The following is a 19,691-nucleotide window of genomic DNA, read 5'->3' as shown; positions in this document are numbered from 1 at the left end:
ATTCCCTAACAAGAGAGGGGGACTGGGGATTGACAAGGCTTGGGGCACAGGCTCAAAAAAGGGAGATGGACCTGAATCTCAACTGGAAACCAACAGAACAGAGTCATCAATCAAAAGTGACGGAGGTAATAGCAGACGGCGTTTATCCACTAGTGAGAGGCTCTCTAAATACCCAACGGGGTGCAAAACACAGGTCTAACCATCTCCGACCTCCAGAGTGGCAGGGCAGCCATCCGGGCCAAGGGGGGCTCAGGGACCCCAGGCGTCATCTGCAGGGTCGCCCTGGCCCCCTCCTCTGGGGGCCTCAACTTCCCTGTTCATAACGAGAGAGTTGGCCCAGGTGAGGAAGAGGGGGAGGAGGGGAGGAGGGAGAGTGAGAAGGAGGAAGAAGGGCAAGGGCCGTGGAGGAGAAGGAACAGCCATCCCTGCCGCCAAGGCGTGAAGTGGGAGTTTACTCTTCTGAGCGCAGAGCGACTTCACGTCCTGCCCACAAACTACTCTTGAGGCCACTTAGGGCCATCCTCATTTTACAGAAGCAAAAACAGGCTCACTGGGATCCATCAAGTCACCTGCCTAAGGTCAGAGAGTGCCAAAGCCAGAACTTGAACCCACTTCTTCTAGCCTCCAGAGCCCCAGCGCCCCAGTGCTGAAGGCCCCCTAGTCAGGATTTTGGAGGCATAAGAAAGCGAGGGCACCACCACCGCCTACTGGTGATCACTCCCCAGAACTGCAGGCGTCAGTCCCAAAAGCCGCGAACCAGCTCTGTCTGGTTCAGGCTCAGTACCCAGACCCAGACGCCTCCAGGGTAGAGGTGATCAAACAGACTGCAATGGGGCAGAGGCCTCTGGGGCCAGAGGGAGGGAGCCAAGGCGAGCCACCCAAGGACTCCACGGAGAAAGAAGGGCCAGCAAGCAGAGCCTGGGACCGGGATGCTGTTCCCTCCATAACCTTTGCCTTCTCTCTCCCTCCTCTCTCTCTCACACACACACACACACAATCAGATAAGTTGAGTCAGTGCCTGAGAGGGAGTGGAGACAAAGGTGAAAAAGGAATCAGCAGCAGAGATCTGGACACTTGTGAATCTTGTGGGGCTTCTCAGCCAAGGTCTGAGTCCCTTCACGGGCAGTCACCCCCAGCGTCACTGTCAGCTCTTGGCGAGAATGCTGCCAGGGGCAGCATCTTCACCCCATTTTACAGAGGAGGAGACAGAGGTTCAGAGAAGTGAAGTTTCTTGCCGGTGGTCATAAAGCTAGAAGGAACGGACCTCAGATGTCAATACTGCCAGATGCCACGTCTCTGAGACGGGGGACCAGGCACAGATGACCACTGAAACGCACGGAGTCCTGCAACGCAGAATGACCTTGGCCGTGGGACTGGTGGTGGTCATTTAAAAAGACTTATCTCAGATGTCCCCAGGCAGGGCCCAAGGCCTGGGAGGGACTTTAGGAGGAATGGAAGAGCTCAGCACATCTCCAGGGATCATGGAACAAAGGTGAAAAAAAAAAAACAGAAAAGAAAATCACGGAAAGTCACAAGTGGTGAAGCCCTGGAACGCAGCTGGGGACACTGAGGCTTGGGCAGAAGGGGGCTTCCCTGGGGTCCTGCTGCCTCATCTACCTGCCTCCTTTCACAAGTGAGGAATCAGGCTGAGAGGGAAGAAGTGCTGGCTAAGGAGGGAGCTCACTGACAGCCGAAAGGACACACAAAATAATCATCGTGATAATGGTAACGTAACAGTTAGTGAAGTGTTTCCTGTGTACCTAGGACCAAGCCAAACACTTCTCAGGGTATCTGAGTCCCACATTAGCCCATCAAGTAGATGCTATTATTATACCCATTTTACAGATGAGGAAACTGAGGTCAGACGCCCAGCTCCATGCAGAGCCAGGATGTGAATGAACCCAGGCAATCCAGCTGCAGAACCAGCCCGATGCTGTTGTCCTCCCGTCGTTACCACACCACCGGTTACTGTCTGAATTATGACGCGCTGGGCCCTACACAATTTCACTCCATCCTCCCAACAGCGCAAAAGAGACAGGAATCACAGTTTTCCCAGTGACCAAACTGAGGTGCAGAAGAATTAAGCGAGTTGTTCAAAGAAGCAGAGATGGTGCCGGGATGTGAAACCAGGGCTCTCGAGACTCCAGGGCCTGTTCTCCTAACTTCACGGTGCCAGATACCAGGGGCTGCCCCTCCACAGAGGGGCAGAAACCCACCAGAGGGGAAGCTTCCCCGGCAGAGCCGCCAAACACCGTCTCATGTCATGACACGAGCCACAGTCCAGCCAGGCCACAGCAGGATCCCGGATGGTCACCGGCCCGCCCTCGCCCCCCTCAGGCCCTGGGACCAGCCTGGGACATTCCCAGCAGCATCCGCTCCGGCCACGCCGGCATTACTCACCACGAAGGGCCCGCTCCTCCTGTCCTTGCAGAAGCTGTGGCTCCTCCGGGGGCCCACGGTTGCAGGGCTCACCTGCCGGAGCGGAGGCTCATTATCCGGGAGGGCACGCTCCCTCCCCAGGTCCCTCGGTGACACCTGAGACGCAGGAAACACAAGAAGAGGAAACTTGACTGGGGCTTCCCCTTTGGCAGGAAGAATATGTCACACTGAGAGGGGCCATGCTGCACCTCAAAGGGCGAAGGGCAAGGGTGCCCGATGCCCACCTCTGCTCACCCCTGCCCCACATCCATGGTGGGTGGTCCACCTCAAATGATGGTGGCTGGGGGGGGGTCACATATAGGATCAGCAGGTCTAGGTTCAGCCCAGCCTCAGCCACTTCATAACTGTGTGACCTCGGGTGAGTGCCTTAACTCCTCTGAGCCTTGACCATGTGAGGAAAGATCCATAACACTAGTCCTCAGCTTCTGGGTTCAGGGCTGAACCAACAGAGGACCAGCGCGGGGAAAGGGTGTGAACTCGGAGCTGCCACCAGGGGGCGGACGTGCGTGAGACCTGGGAAGGTCCCCTGTCCCTGCCATCCCCCCGCCCCACGTGTGAGGAGCCCTCTGTGAATGTCAGCCACTGGTAACTTTGGTGGCCTCGTTACAGACATCTTTCCATGTACCCGAACGCGCGTGCACATGTGCGCAGATACAGAGAGAACCAGTACACGAATACGATGGAGGAGGTGCGCTGGTGTGAATCTTGTTATTTTTATATACAAGGGGACAGTCACAGGCCAGTAAACATGGGACTCTGGAGGGTGCATCTTACGGGCCTCACACTGTCCCTGCGCCGACAAGAAAAGAAAGGCCCAGAGAGGGGAAAGTGAAAAGAAAGTGAAGTCGCTCTGTCGTGTCCGACTCTTTGCGACCCCTTGGACTGTAGCCTACCAGGCTCCTCCGTCCATGAGATTTTCCAGGCAAGGGTACTGGAGTGGGTTGCCATTTCCTTCTCCAGGGGATCTTCCCGACCCAGGGGAGGCATCTGCTTAAGAACACACAGCATGAGCAAAGGGCAAGGCTGACCCCTTGCCTCATAGCCTCTTCTGTGATGTCTTATGAGACCCTCTGGTTCTCCTCTGACCTCAAGGGCTGTTCCTTCCCCAACTCTGTGCATCTCAGAGGGACGTGTCAAGATGTGACCCAGGCCAGCCACAAGGCCCGCTCACCCACTTCTCGTCATGCCCCGTGGCTTCAATAAATCCCATCTGGACTCTGTGTCTCCGTGCTGGGACTCCGGGCTTGCAGATCCCACAGCCCGCTGACCATGTCTACTCACTGCCCATGCTGGTCTGAGACCTCATGTGCCCAAAACAGGCCCCTAGATTCCCCCCTCCAATCGCGCGTCTTCACTTTGCTGGTCACTGGCTGGGCAGGCCAAGACCCTCGGGCCGTCCTCTATCTACCTCTCCATCCGATTGACTCTGCCTTCAAAACATGCTGCCAGCCCCACATCACATACCATCGAAGTCAACTCAAAATAGATCAAAGACCTAAATGTCAGAGCCAGAAAGAGGAAACTCTTAGAAGAAAATACACACTTGTATCTTCTTCACCTTCGTGGATTAAGCAAGGGTTTCTTAGATAGAACACCAGAAGCTCAAGCACTGAAAGCAAAATAAATTGGACTACATCAAAATGAAAAGCCCTTTGGTGCCTCAAAGTGCACTGTTAAGAAAGTGAAAAAAATGAACTAAAGTGAAAAGACAACCCACAAAATGGGAGAACATTCCTGCAAACCGTTATGTCTGATAAGGCACCTGTATCCAGAAAGTACAAAGATTAATTACAACTCGATAATGAAATGACAGATGGTCTTAAAAATAGACAAAGGGTCTGAATGGACATGACTCCGACAAGGCACACAAGTGGCCAATAAGTACGTTAAAGGATGCTCCAACAGGAAATGCAAATCAAAACCACAATGATCACTGTGCAATATATACAAATACTGAATCACTATATTGCACCCCTGAAACTACTATAACGTTACTAGTCAATTATATCTCAGTTAAAAAAAAGAAAAAAACCACCGTGAGATACCACTTCATACCCACCAAGATGGCTAGAATCAAAAAGATGGATGATAACAAATGTCAGTTGGGATGGAGAAAAATTAGAACCCTCACACACTGCTGGTGTGAATGTAAAACGGTGCGGCTGCTTCGGAAAACAGTCTGGCAGCCGCTCAAAGGAAGAAACTGGAGGTATTACCAGTGACCCAGCAATGCCTCTCCCAGGGAGACAGCCAAATATATGAAAGCATATGTCCACACAAAAACTCGTCCATAAACGTCCACAGCCGCTTTCTCCATGACAGTCAAAGAGCTGGAACAACCCAGATATGCCTAATGCTGATAAATGGATACATAAAACGGGGTGCATCTATGCTGCAGAATATTATTCAGCCATGAAAAGTACCGATATATGCCACAAAACGGATGGCCCTTGAAAACTCTATGCCAAGTGAAAGAGGTGAGTAATAAATGACCACTCTGTGTGATCTGTCCAGAAGAGGCAAATCTATAGACAGAAGGTAGGTGAACGGCTAATCAGGACTGGAGAGTGTTAGGAGAGCAGGCAGTGACTGGTCAGTGTGTACAGGGCTTTCTAAGGGGTGACGAAGACACTTAAAACTGAATGTGATGATGGTTGCAGAGCTCTGTGAATATACTAAAAGCCGTTAAATTAACTGTACACTTTAAATGGGTGAACAGGGACTTCCCTGGGGGTCCAGTGGCTAAGACTCTGAGCTCCTAAAGCAGGGGGCCTAGGTTTGATCCCTGGTCAGGGAACTAGATCCCACATGCCAAAACTAAGATCCAGCACAGTCAGATAAGCAAATAATAAATGTTAAATAAATAAATGAGTGAGTTCTTGCATGGGCCATGAAAATTCTACATCAGTAAAGCAGCTACCTTGGAGAAGGAAATGGCAACCCACTCCCATACTCTTGCCTGGAAAATCCCATGGACAGAGGAGCCTGGTAGGCTACAGTCCATGGGTTGCAAAGAGTTGGGCAGGACTGAGCAACTAAACTTTCACTTTCAAAGCTGCTACCCAGCTTCCTTGGTGGCTCAATGGTTAAAAAAAAAAAAAAAAAAAAAATCCACCTGCCAATGTAGGAGACCTGGGCTCAATCCTTGGGATGGGAAGATACCCAGGAGAAAGAAATGGCAACCCACTCCAGTATTCCTGCCTGGGAAACCCCATGGACAGAGGAGCCTGGCAGGCGGACAGGACTTAGCCACTAGACAACAATAACAAAGTTGCTACCATCCCCCCAAAAAGAAGCTGCTAACCCCTCCACGGCCACCACCTGGTACAAGCCCTGTCACCTGTCTGAGGCCCTGGCAGCCTCCTCACAGGCCTCCCTGCCTCCACCCTGACCCAGAGAGCAGTCGGGGGTCTCTCTGAGACACAGACGGTGGCAGCAGCGCTCAGAACCCTTTGGTGGCTCCCCTGCGCTCTGGCCCCTCCTTGCCTCTCCAGCTCTGCCCTGGCCAGCACCCCCGGGGCCCACTGGGGTGTCCCCAGCATCCACAGGACCCATCATCCCCATGCTGGGGTGTCTCCACTTGCCGCTCCTGCCTCCTCGCTGCAGACCCTGGCCTGCCTGGGGCTCCGCCATCACTCCCACAGCACCTGTCAGGTCACTCCCTTAGAAGAAGGGGGTGCCGGGGAGGTTACTCTGTCTCCCCAGGACTTACCACTCTCTGAGTGATCCCACCTCCTCGCTCGGCTTGCCCGTCTGAACCGGTGCTGTCCACTGGAACATTCTGTGACCGCGATGACGTTCTCCATCTGGTCTGCCCAGGGTGACAGCCGTTTCTCAGTGTGACTGAGAAACTGCATCTGGGTCTTAGTTTTAACTGACTTACGCTGAGAGAACCCCACATGGCTAGTGCCTGCCAACGGACAGCACAGGCTGAATCGGTGGACTGGGTCCTCCTGGCATCCCTGGTGCCCAGAACAGCCAGAGGCGACTCAGCACGCACGTACCTGAAACTAGTCTTTCTTGAAATGAAATAAACCATTTGATGAAAGGAGATACTATAACTGGGCCTGGGACAAAGTTTTGATAAATGTTAAGTGAAAAGAAGAAAGAAAGAGGGAGCGAGGGAAAGAGAGGAAAGGAAGAATCACCTTAATCGCAATCACACCCCATGGCGGGGCCCATGAGCAGAACTGGCTGTCAATCAAGAAATCCTCATCCCAGGAAGCAAACATGTGCCTCAAGATGCTCGGTGGGGCCCTAGAACTCAAATCAACCCAAAGGTACATCTGCGAGAGCCTTGATGAAAAAGCTTGGGCTCAGTCGCATAACAAACTGCTTTGCAGCCATTAGAAATATTAAGGTGATGATGGACGCACTGTTTCTCACTGTTGGAATTTTTAAAAGCACGCTACCTGAGTATATATGAAAAAACACTAACTCGAAAAGATACCTGCACCCCAATATTTCTAGCAGCACCATTTATAACTGCAAAGGTATGGAAGCAACCTAAGTGCCCATCAACAGATGGATGGGTAAAGAAGATGAGGTACATCTATGTGTGTACACACACACACACACACACACACACACAGGGACTATTACTCGGCCATTAAAGAGAATGAAATGTTGCCATTTATAGCAGCGAGGATGGACCTGAAGGGTATCATGCTTAGCGAAGTAAGTCCGACAGAGAAGACACATACTCTATGATGTCACTTGTATGTGGGATCTAAGAAATACAACAAACCAGTGAGTATAACCCCAAAGAGGGAAACTCACAGATCCAGAGAAAAGTGGTGCTTGCCAGTGGGGCGGCAGCGGGGCCGGGCACCATGAGGGTAGGGGAAGGGGAGGCACAAGCTGTTGGGCATAGGACAGACTCAACTGGGTATTGGACAACACGGGGAACACAGCCAATATTCTGTTATAACTGCAAGCCGACGGTAATCTTTAAAAAATTGTACAAAGCATTAAAAAAATTTTTTAAATGCACGGGGAAAGAACTGAACAAGTTGTGAGACTTTCTGTAGAATGCTGCCTTGTTTCCGTACGACAGGCTGCGCTGACCGATCTGTGCTGGGACCAGGGTCCCTCAGCCTGGAAACTACGTCGAACGCTCAGGGCAGCAGGATTCTCTGAGCTGGGAGCCGTCCTGTGCATTGTAGGAGGTGGTGGAGCTTCCCTGGTCTCTACCCACTGAGATGCCCGGAGCAAACTCTCCTCTGGTTGTGACAACAAAAAATGCCTGAAACTTTGCCAAACATGCCCTGGGAGCCAAGCTGTCCAAACGGCTGAGAACCACCAACAGGGCTGGAGGGGTGGGTCCAGAGCACCAAACTCCTCACTTGGGGGAGCTTTCCATCCCAGACCTTATGTTTCCATGACGTTTAAAATCTTGCCCAAGCATTCACTATCCTTGCAAGAAAAAACATACAATTATAAAATCAATGCATATATTGATTTATAAGCCACTCTGGAGCGTCGGAAAGTCTCCAAGGAGATTAAGAATCCTAGCCGTGTCTGCATCTGGGGGAACTGGAAAGGAAAGGGGGGTTCGAGGGGGGACACGCTTTTACACACATTATACGCTGGTGTGCTTGTGTGTGCTCAGTCGTGTCCGACTCTTTGTGACCCCATGGGCTGTAGTCCGCCAGGCTCCTCTCTGTCTGTCTATGGCATTTCCCAGGCAAGAACACCGGAGTGGGTTGCCATTTTCTCCTCTAAGGGATCTTCCTGACCCAGGGATCAAACCTGGGCCCCCTGCATTGCAGGCAGATTCTCTACCACTGAGCCACTTGGGTTTGAATCTTCAACAGCCAATATTTTGCCCTTCAGTATTACCCTTATTTATGTTTTCAATGTCAAGAACCCAAGATCCTCGGGCAGGAGAGAAGAGAAACGGGGAGCTGCTCCAAGGCTTCCCAGTCCCCGTGGTGAGAAAACGGATCCCCTGACAACAAGCGCTCCTGGGGCCCTGGCACCCCGGGCGGGCATCCAAGGCTGGGCTGGGGGCCACTCCATGAGGCCCCTGAGCCGGGGCTGGCACACAGATGAAGTGTCGCGTTTCCACGGCCTCTTCCCTCTTGCGGGCTCCCACAACAGCCTGGACGGGGTGGGGGGTGAAACCCTCAGCGCATCTGCGGGGCCCTCGGCCCGCCCGCCCATGCTGGATGCCTTATCTCCTCCCCGCCTAGTGCAGTGCCTCAAGGAAGGAATCCCTGTTGACTCCTAACTCTGGAGGGGGAAACTGAGGCTGGGGGAAGCCAGCACCTGCTCTGCACACAGCGGAGCCCGTGAGTGGCAGAGCGGAGATTCCAACACAAGACCGAATGTGGTCCCTGAAAGAGACGTGGGTTCAAAGCCACTCTGAACCTCAGGTGAATTCTCCTATCACTTAATTTCCACAACCTCCCTTTTCTAGGTTGGAATGGCGGGGGGGGGGGTGACCTGGAGGGGCCCTAAGTCAGTTTCCACACTGGCCACAGAGCAGACTGTTTTTTTTCTCACCTCTGGACCTCTGCCCACACTGTGCTCCTACCGAGGATGCTCTCACCTCCCATGTATGTCTGACCTCTGCACAGAGATCAAAGCTTCCCGAGAGCAGACTCCATGCCTCAGATTTCTTCCCCACCTCTGTGATCCCAAGGGCTCGGGTATCAGGTCAGACCTGGGTGCAAACACCAGCTGCGCTGCGCTGGTGCTGTGTGATGTGGGGTAAGTTACTGAACTTCTCTGAGCCTGTGTTTGCTTCTCCTCTTCTGAACAAGACGATCGCACCTGCAGCAGACGCTATGGGCGCCCTGCCCGACACTCAAATACGCGCCAGTGTCGCGTGAGGATTTTCCTCTCCGCATCTGGGCATGGCACCAGGAATCTGAATGTTAACAGCCCCAGACGCAGCCTCAGGCGAGGACAGAGGGAAATGTGGAAACAAATGCCCCAGGTCCCCTGACCCCTGGACAGGATCGCTCAGAGGCGACCTGTGCAGTCCCCACGGGTCTCCAGCAAGAACGAGCCTCAGGTGCCCACAGCTTTATCACCTGCCTTCCCTTCCCTGCCTCACTTCTCCCCCCCGTCCCCCCGCCCAGTTCCTCTGGGATCACCTCCTGAAACATCCCGCAGGTGGCTGCTTCTGGAGAAACCCAAACCAAGACAATCCCTCTTTCGTGGATTGTCCTGAGGCTCACGTAAGATCGTCACTCAACAACTTCCCCGTGAATGATCACGAAACGTCAGTCGTGGTACTGGAGTCTGGGATACAACGATGGACCTGGTGCAGCATACTGGGCAACAACAGGCGCTCAATAAAGGATACCTAGTGTCATCATTCTAGGACAGGGGTTTCAAACTGATAACCCCACGGCTGTACACAGAGCTGGCAGACAAGTTTTGTTTGAACAAAACAGCATTTCTTTTTTTAAATACACTGTCCCCATTTCATGACGGGGGAGGGGACTACTGGCCAAAATGTGGATCTTTCAAATTCTCTTGATAAATCAGATCTGCCATCTCAGGACCCCTCTCCCCACTTGTTGAGAGCCAGCTGGGACTGTGCAAAGGTTGCCCCCTTCAGAGACGGCTGAGCAGTCCATTAGCCACAAGCCCTACCACTCCCTAGCACCTCATGCCCCGCCTGACGCCACTCATCCCCAGGCCCACCAGGCCCGCGCCTCATGCCCCGCCTGACTCCACTCATCCCCAGGCCCACCAGGCCCACGCAGGTCCTGAGTTTGAGGCCTCTGGCCTGCGTGTTTCACCGGCATTTGAGAAAACTGCAACAGCCTTCGTACTCACCTTTTGACTGTCTCGATTCCCCGACTCCTGCCGACAGAGCCCTGTCTTGGTGTCTCTAGCCTCCGCACTCTCCCTGGGGAGACTGGGCCTCCCTTTGGGCTGCTCCTGCCTCCTCTCTCTGGCTTCCTGCATGATGGACAGGCCCTCTCGGATTTTGAGAGGCGGGCCTTTCTCCGAATAGGCCCTCTTGACATCCAGCGGTGACCTTCCCAAGTCCCGCAGGTGGTCGGCCCACGGGACCACACCGCTCTCCTCGCCCCTCCCCGGGGGTTTCCTCGGGGTCCCTTTCCTCTGGTCGGCGGGGGACGACTTGGGCTGCACACTGGCCCCACCGCCTGGATCAACCCAGGCAGTGGCAGGCTTTGACTCAGCCGAGGGATGCTGGCACTTCGCGCTGTGATGTTTACTAACAAAGGTCTTCTTCTCATCCTCAGGGATCCCCGAGCCTTTTTTCCGGGGGCCGGCGGCAGGACCCGAAGAGGCCCCTGGATTCTTTTCAGGAGGAGCCGAGTGGGGCGCGCCCCAGAGGGGAGAGCTGACCTTGTGCGTGGCTGCCCCCGGCGTCTCTGCCAGGTACTTGCCGGAGCCAGGAGTGGAACCAGGGCTGGTTTCGGCAAAACTGGCCTGTCTCTGGGGAGCCTCGGCTTCCGGGCGCTCCTTTAGGCTCCTCCGTCTCTGATCCGCCTCATCTTGTGGCCCGGGCCTCTCGGGGTCCGAGCCCCTGAGCTCTGCAGGCGAACCCGCCATCCACTCCTGAGCCTCCCGCGGGCTTCCGGCTGGCGGCCTCTGATACTCGGCCATCAGCGCATCGATATCGAGGACGCTGGACCTGTAGCCGGCCTTGGCTTTACCTGGGAACGTCTCACTGACCGCTTCCGTCTTCCTTCGGACCAGGAGCTCGCTGGCTTTCGGGGGACTTCTGAAAGCCGGGGGTGTTTGGGGAGCGCCGCCAGGGGACGTCTTGTTCCCGCTGTCCTTCCAGCCGTTCTGAAAACCACCGCCGCCTTCCGGGCCCCGACGAACCCACACGGCATCGGCGTCGGAGATCCTCTCACCGGGGGAACCCAGAATCCTGTCCCCGAGAGACGCCGGATGCTCTGTCGGCTTTGGAAAGCTTGTGTGCTCGCGTTCTCTGCCCAGGGCCCGGTTTTTACCGCCCACGGTCTCCAGCAGCTCTTCACGGTTCAGAGGAACCGAGGTAGGGGTGTAAGAAAGAGGGGATAGGGGTGGGGCTGCTTTTCTAGAAGGTTCTGTCCAGTTTTCAGGCCCCGGCCTAACCACGTTCTTGGCTTTCTGAGTGTCGGGGATCTGATAGGTCACAGCAAAAAAAGTCGCCTTGGGTTCTACAGGCGACCCCTGCTTTGCTGCAGGAAGAACCCAGTCCAGTGACGTACCTGGGCTCCCCTGCCCGGTCCCCTCCCGACCCGGGAGTAGCTGGGGCTTTCCTAAGGCACCCGGGGCCGTGGGGCTCAGGTGGTCCCCTCTTGGCTCCGCCCTGGACGAGTGCTCTGGGGGCAGGAGGCTGAACTCATCGAACTTCACGTCATGGGGCAGGGTCCGCCGCCTCCATCTGTCCAGCCTCTGGTCGCCAGGGCTCACCCTCCGCCTCCTGGCTTCGGGCTCTTGGCTGCCAGCCATGGCCAGGGGCCCCGTCTGCCCCAGCACGTCCGCCTGAAGCTGCACTCGAGAGTCATCGGCTTCATCCCTGGCCCTGGGAAGAGGCTCTGGAGGCGCCCCCCGGGGCGGAGCCCTCTCCCCCGGCTGGATTCCGGCTCCTTCAGTCCCCGGGTGCTGGGCCTCCAGGGTAGTCCTCGCAGAGGCGGCCTCGGGGCTCGGCTCTGTGCCTCTCCCTTCGCTGAGCCCCACGGCGGCTTTGTGCCAGCTCACGGCCACCCCGCCTGTCCATCTGGGTGACGGGCAACTGCCTCCATGCGTGTCCTTAGGCTCTCGGTGGAACTCGGGCTTTGGCCCGCTGACCTCACGGGTCCCTCGGGCTTCCCAGATCAAACCGGCCCTTTGGACGGACCCCACCTGGCCCTCCGGCCTGCACTTGGGGTCGGCGGGAGTCATGGCATGGGTGACCTCCTGGGAGGGCGGGGGCCGAGACCGGCTGCTGCGGAGAGTCAGGGCCTTTTCCTCGGGCGCCGTCAAGACGGCCTCGCTGTGCGCGCGCTCCCCGACGGCGTGCACGACATCGTACCTGGGCTCAACCCTCTCGGGCGCGGGGGCGCTCTCCGGGAGCTTGAGGAAGGGGTGATGGCTGCCCTTTTCGCCCCCAGGGTGCCTTCCCAGCAGGGAGGACACGCGATGCTGTCTGGGCTCACCGCTGGAGAAGGCGGTCCCTCCGCCTCGCTCCAGGTCGGGATCTTCCAGCCACTCTCGCTTTAGGGCTGTGGTTTGCGGGAAAGAGCTTCTGGGTCCAAGGAGTCTGGATCTGGGCTCCGAGACGTTGGCCAGGTCCGCGGGGGTCGTGGCCCAGGGACTGCGCCCCGAGGGGGCGGTGATGGTATGCTTCTCCACGTGATTCTCGAACACCGTGGCCCATACGGTCTGGAAGCTTCCATCATCATCTGGGGTGCCCTCGGAAGGGCTCCGGGCCCCCACCGCGCTTTCACCCCGAGCGCCGCCGGGGACGCGGTCAAAACTGTCTTTCCGCTCTGTCTGTCTGGGTTTCTCCCTGGGGAGGCCAGGCTTCCAGGGGCTTCTTGTGACAGATGTTCCTTCCACGCCATGCCTGTCCTTTGGCTGGGAAAACAAACAAAAAGAAACAATCCATTTATTTAAAGATTAAAAAAAAAATTTTAATATTTATTTGTAAAAGTTTGCTACAACATTATAACAAATTCAATGAAGTTTTTTTTTTTTTGATGTGGACCATTTTTTAAGTCTTTTTTGAATTTGTTACTATGCTGCTTCTGTTTTATGGTTTAGGTTATTTAGAGTATGGATCTCAGCCCTCCTGGCCAGGGATCAAACCAGCATCCCTTGCACTGGGAGGTGAAGTCTTCCCCATTGGGCTGCCAGGGAAGTACCGAAACAATCCAATATAGGTCAAAGGATTTGAAATGGAAAGGAAGAGGTGAGGTGACTGAAATCACAGCAGTGAGAAGCCATCCAGTCTTACAGACTGAACACAGCCAGTGAGGGAAAACAGGCACTCTCGCCCCGCTGGCGAGCAGACAAAAGGGCACCGCTCTTGAGCCATTCAGTGCGTCTGCCATCACTTTAAGATACTCATTTCCTTTCATCCAGCCGGTTTCCTCCCAGAATCCCTGCTTTGCCCACGTGCACAAGCCTACCTGAACAAGAAAGTTCATACAGAACTGTCAGTGAAACAGAAGAGCCTAGATGCTCATCTGAAGGGCTAAATAAATTTTGATATATGCAAACAGCTGACTACCACACAGGCACTTGGACCTACAGAGACAGGGTGGCTCCCAATGTCCTAAGATCTAAGGACACTTAAAACGCTGTTGTGTTGATGGAAGAAAAGCAGAAGGAGGAACTATGTATTTATAATAAAATACTATTTAAAAAAACTGTAGGGGTGTGTGCATGTATATACATATATACATGTAGATAAACCGTGGAGAAGAGATATCAATCAATCTGACCAAAAAAAAAATAAAAAAGAGCATTGGTTCCATTTATATTAAAATCTAGAAAATGCAAATGAATCTATAGTGACTAAAAGCAGATTGGTAGTTGCTTTGGGGGAGGAGGGGGCAGCTGGGGGGGAATTACAAAGAAGAAACTTGCAGGTGCTGGAAATGTCCTCTGTCTTTATGGTAATGACGGCTTGACAGATGTACACAGAAGTCACAGTTCACCTGCTTTTACACTTTAAATATGTCCAGTTCACTCTATGTCTGTTATACCTCAATAAAGCTGTTCAAGAAAAAAGTGAGCTCAAACCAGGGCTCTGTGACAACCTAGAGGGGCAGGACGGGACAGGAGGGAGGGTCAAGAGGGAGGGGACCTGTGGATATACTTAAGGCTGATTCATACTGATGTATGGCAGAAACCAACACACCTTGTAAAGCAATTATCCTCCAATTAAAAATAAGTAAATAAATAAAAGAAAAACTTGAAATTTCAGAAAGCATCAATCACAAACCCATGAAACCCAGCAGTTATTTTGTGAGATTTTTTTTAAAAAATTAAATAGACTAACCGAAAATACTTTCTAAGCAATTTAATTGCTGGTGATTTTTTTCTCCTTTTCCTAGCTGACAAATGAGGGGGTGAGGAAAGGAGCTGGGGCCATAATGGTGGGGGGGGAGTTGAGGGGGTTTCTATTAACGTTTTTTGATTTTTATTTATTTTTGGCTGTGCTGGGTCTTCCTTGCTATGCAGGCTTTTCTCTAGTTTTGGCGAGCGGGGTCTGCTCTCTGTGGTGCATGGGCTTCTCACTGGGGTGGCTTCTCTTGTCTCGGAGTATGAGCTTTAGAGTACAGACTCAATACTCACAGTGCATGGTCTCAGTTGCTCCAAGGCATGTGGGATTTCCCTGGATCACGGATCGAATGTCTCCTGCATCGGCAGGTGGATTCTTTACCACTGAGCCACCAGTGAAAGCCTCTGCTACTGCTGCTGCTGCTAAGTCACGTCAGTCGTGTCTGACTCTGTGCAACCCCATAGACAGCAGCCCAATAGGCTCCTCTGTCCCTGGGATTCTCCAGGCAAGAATACTGGAGTGTGTTGCTATTTCCTTCTCCAATGCATGAAAGTAAAAAGTGAAAGTGAAGTCGCTCAGTCGTGTCCGAGTCTTAGCGACCCCATGGACTGTAGCCTACCAGGCTCCTCCGTCCATGGGATTCTCCAGGCAAGAATACTGGAGTCGGTTGCCATTGCCTTCTCCAGTGAAATCCTATATTAGCATTTAAAAAAATTTCATTTGGCTGCACCAGGTCTTAGTTGCAGCATGTGGGATCTAGTTCCCTGACCAGGGATCAAACTTGGGCCCTCTGCATTGGGAGCTGGGAGTCTTAGCCATTGGACCACCAGGGAAGTCCCAACATTTCAAAATCTTCATTAATTTCTCAAAAAAGCAGACATTCTTACACAGGAAAGCCATATCCTCCTCCTGTTTGCACAGACAAAAATTTATGCCTGACAATTATGTTTGCAAACAGTATGCAACACCAAGGAACAGCAAATCATGGAGCATCCCTCATGGCTCAGATGGTAAAGAATCTGCCTTCAATGCAGCAGACTCAAGTTCGATCCCTGGGTCAGGAAGATCCCCTGGAGAAGGAAATGGCAACCCACTCCAGTACTCTTGCCTGGAGAATCCCATGGGCAGAGGAGCCTGGTAAGGCTGCAGTCCGTGGCGTCACAAAGAGTTGGACACGACTGAGTGACTAACACACACACACACACACACACAGAGCAGAGTATCACAGTCTATCATACCGGAAGGGACTTTAAAAGTCCCAACATGAAAGGAAAAAAAAAAATGTCTTATAGTCCATGAGAGGTTTCTGAGTCTTTCCTGGATCTTCGAGATTGTAAAAGCCCCTTTTCCAGTAAGTATCACTACCCACTGGGAGAAAAAAAGGACGTGCCAAGCGGCTTCTTACCTTTTCTCTTGGTTCTCTGGGAAGCTCACCGCTCAGCTCCAAACACTTTTCGTATCTGACTTCGTTGCTTGAAGCTGCACTGGAAAACCTGTCGCAAGAGACCCAAGTTACTTGTGCACGGCCAGAAGCTGGGACTCCCTCCAGCCCACACCCCGTAACCAGTTCAGGAACCCAGGGGTGAAGAGCACTGAGGTCATCAGAGCAACCCTGCCCCATTTCCTCCAAGATGGGTCGTGTCCTTTCCAGTCGCCAAACCTCTCGGGCCCAGGAGGGAGAGAGCCTACCTTAAGCACAGCATCACTGGGGTGGCGGCAGCCCCGGGCTCGGGGGAAGGGGCCTGGGTGTTCGTGCCAGCTCTCCTTCCTGCCTCCCCACTGAGGGAGCTTGGCTCAGGCTCGTGACCTCACCTGAGCCTCTGTCTCTTCATCTATAAAACGGGGATAATTAACGCCTCCCTATCATCTTTTGTAGGTCAGATAAGAGGCTACCCAAGGCCCTAATAGCTACATGAGGGTGTAGAGAGAGGAGCGAAGATGCCCCAGGAGTGATAATTAATGGCTGCAACCCCACAACAGCCAGCAGCCCCACTGCAGACCGACCGCGGGACTCGGGGGCAGTGGGCGGTCAGGGAATGTGTCAGGGAACAGGCTTGCCTTTGCTTCTGGGTGAACTTGGCCCAGTCTTGATCACTCTCTGGGCCTGTTTCCCAGCTGTAAAGGGGAAACGAGAGAAAGGGGAGTTGGAGCTAGACTTTTCCCCATCTCTGCCGAGTTCTCTGGAGCAGAGGCTGAAAGATTAGTTCAGGGTTGGGGGCCTGCAGAGAAGAGGGAGGTGAGACAAATCAAACGTCTTGAACTTGACCCACGGGCAGCAGTCCAAGGGCTGGCTCCAGGGACGCGTGAGGCTGTGCAGGAGTTGTTTCTAAACCCAGAGCCTCGGTTTCCCTACCTGTCAGATGGGAATAACCTGAGGGACTGGGGGGCGGGAGACTCAGGGAGGGGAGGTGCGTGAGGCCCTGACGTGGTGCCCCTTCCTCTGTTCCCTGGTTTTATTATTTTGTCACACCGTGTAGTTGGCGGGATTTTAGCTTCCTGACTAGGGACTGAACCTGGCAAAAGCGCTGAGTCCTAACCACCGAGTGGCCAGGGAGCTCCCCTCTTTCTCTGTTGCCCGAATTCAGGGGTCCTCGAGCCTGGCTGCACATGAAAATTACTTTGGAGACTCTGAAAAACCAAGATGAGAAGCCCTCTCCAGATCTGCTGAATCAGAGTCTCTGGGGGTGGGGGTCAGGCATCGATATTTTTTTTTTTTTCCAGGTCATTCTAAATGCTGACAGCCAGTGGTCGCAGCTCTGGCCGAGCTGGTCGCCCTGGTTCCCAGGGCCGGGAGGGCAGTCTGCCCAGAGCTCCCGCCCCCTGGAAGCTCAATTGCTGACAAACTAAGTTGGTGGCGTGCATGCCATTAATGAGCTGGGGACACACCCTGGTGGCATCTCCCTATCTTAGCCGAGAAGCCACTTGCGGAAAAACAAAGGAGGAAGAGATGTCAGGGGCCAGGCCCTGCTTAGAAAATTATCATTAACCAACAGGATTCATCCTATCATTTGGGACTATTAATAAATACAGTGTGTCGAGGGCTCTCTTGGGCTGAGCGATCTCCAGCGGTATCTGAGTCTTGGCCTTAATCCTTTAATGCAGGCCTTAACATCATTTCCCTTTACGAGATGAAGAAACCGAGGCTCAAGGTGGGGAAAGCGACCCGCTCAAGTCACTGGCCCTGCCGCTGGCACGCACAGTGAAGCGGTGCCATCCTCCACACTTCAGCCTCCTGATCTGAGAAATGGGGGCTACTGCCACTTTCTCTCAGGGCTGGGGTACCAAGTGTGCCCAGTACAGAGCCTGGTGCCCTGCAGTCTCCTTCCACCTCGTGGAGGGGGATCTCTGGTGAGGGGCTGGGGCTCTTGGAGCCTGGGGGAAACTCGTGGGGTATTCCCACTTACAGTTTGGTCAGGTCCGCTGACAGTGGCCGTGTCTGGACCACCCTCCTCCTGAGCTCCGGCTTTGCTTCCGAGCTCTCGGTGGCCCAGCCTTTGATCCGCTCCTGGACACTCACGCCCGCTTTCTCTGGCTCCGGCGGGATGGCTGGGGACTCAGGGGTGGCTGGTGGGGACTCAAACCCCGCTGCCAAGGCCGAGGCGCCCTCCTCCCCAAACAGGCCAATGCGATTCTTCACGCCGCCCCGGGGGGTCTGCTCTCCCCCGACCCGGGTCTCTCCAGCAGCCTCTCTGCTCCTGACCTCAGCCATGTCTTGGCCTTTTCCAGGCCTGGGCAGAGGGGACTGGGGGTCCTTGGCTGCCTTCTCTGGCTCCCTGTCCAGCTTGGCTTTCTCCTCCCCGAGACCCTGGGCACTGGTGGGGGTGACCCTGGCCGGGCCCCCTGCGGTTCTGAGGCTGCCCATCTCCCCCTGCTTCAACAGCAGCCTCTCTTTCCGTTCCTGGATCTTCTGGGCCACCTGCAGGAAATCGGAATCCGGGTCGTGTGGAGGTGCCTCTGCTTTGACCAGACACTCCCTGTCCACCCTGGGTTCTGGGTCCGGCCTCTCGGGTCCCCGCTGCTGGGCGGTGGGCCCTGCTGTGGCCTCATCTGCCACCTTCCTCGCCAAGGCCTCTCTGCTCTCGAACCGGGCCGTGAGGTCCACAGACAGAGGCCTGGGCCTCCTCACCCACGTCTTCTCGGGAGGGGTTGGGGGCAGCTTCCCCACCGCGGCCACCCCGCTGGGGCCTGGCTTCGGAGTCTGAATGGACTCGGTAAAGATGGCTGACACAGGCCTTCTCTTTGGGCGAGGCCTGGGTGGCTCCGGGGCGGTGCCTCCCGCGTCCTCCACGCTGCTGGCCTTTGACAGAGGCTCCTTTGGGCCGGTATCCTCTGGGGTAGCCACCGTTCTGGAGTCCTGAGGCAGGGAGGCTGGCCGGGGGAGGCTCCCCACGGGCTTTCGGGCTGGCGGGGCAGGCTTGGCGGCCACCTCAGGACGGGGGGCGGAAGCGGGTCCCTGAGACATGCCTGCATTGGCCTCGCAAGCCCCCTTCCCCAGAGCGGGGCCGGCTTTGTTGCTTTCGAAGATCACGGGGTTTGGCATGGGCTGTGATATGGCGGCCTTAGGGAACAGAGACACGTTTCTCGGGCGGTCCCCACTCCCCGCCTCCTGCCCGGCCAGGCCCGGCATCTTCTCGTTCAGACGCCCTGAGGCCACGTCCTGGGAGAGCCCCCCGGCGGGAGACGGCCTGGCCAGGCTGGGCCACAGGGGTGTCACGTCTGCGGCCTTCTCCTTGGAGAAGGGTTTGGGGGCGAGTCTTGGCAGAGGAAGCAGGCGGACTGGGCTCCTGAGGGGGCTTTTTCCTTCCAAGAGCAGTGTTGAGGGGGGCCCAGGGGCATCGCCAGCCTGGCGGAAGTAGGTCCGCGTCAGGGCCTCCTCCTTGGAGAGCTCGCCCAGGCCTGGCACCCCCGTCAGGGAACTTATGGAGCCGACCTCCACCCGCGTCGCCATGGTTACGGTTGTGGCTCCATGGGGAAGAAGCACGTCAGAAACGGAGAGGCAACCACTAAAAAAAATTTTTAAAGTAAATTTAAGATTCAGTCAGTGTCTGGGTTGAAACAGAGAGATTTGAGGGGGAGATGGAGATGGATGAAGATCAAGAGACCGGAGCCCCGGGTCTGGACTAGAGCTCTCCACTGACCACCGGGCAAGCCTGGGCCAGTGGCCTGCACCTCTCAGCTCTGGGCAAGGTCAGTGGACTAAAAGGCCTGACTCTGAAGTTCATTCCAGCTCAAAGGCTGCCCGAACCATGCCAGTGTTCACTTGGACTTTCCCAACTCATTT

At 54.8% G+C, this 19,691-nt stretch overlaps 1 protein-coding gene across 9 annotated transcripts in view; it reads right to left on the bottom strand.

Moving 5' to 3' along the window:
* Window positions 1–19,691, bottom strand: part of KIAA1671 — a 184,762-nt gene that overhangs the window by 114,160 nt on the left and 50,911 nt on the right. For 8 of the 9 annotated variants that reach the window (XM_059876412.1, XM_059876414.1, XM_015475564.3 and 5 more), the window contains 4 exons: window positions 17,815–19,413; window positions 15,816–15,903; window positions 10,234–12,978; window positions 2,401–2,535 (listed from right to left, as the gene is read on the bottom strand). In XM_059876412.1, coding sequence (XP_059732395.1) covers window positions 2,401–2,535; window positions 10,234–12,978; window positions 15,816–15,903; window positions 17,815–19,358 — 4,512 coding nt within the window. In that variant the 5' untranslated portion in view covers window positions 19,359–19,413. The remainder of the gene's footprint in view (window positions 1–2,400; window positions 2,536–10,233; window positions 12,979–15,815; window positions 15,904–17,814; window positions 19,414–19,691) is intronic. The other variant, XM_024977797.2, reaches the window with a different exon arrangement.

This window comes from Bos taurus, chromosome 17 (genome assembly GCF_002263795.3).
Source record: "Bos taurus isolate L1 Dominette 01449 registration number 42190680 breed Hereford chromosome 17, ARS-UCD2.0, whole genome shotgun sequence".
NCBI classification, from domain to species: domain Eukaryota; kingdom Metazoa; phylum Chordata; class Mammalia; order Artiodactyla; family Bovidae; genus Bos; species Bos taurus.
This window is presented reverse-complemented; position numbering and strand designations above follow the sequence as displayed.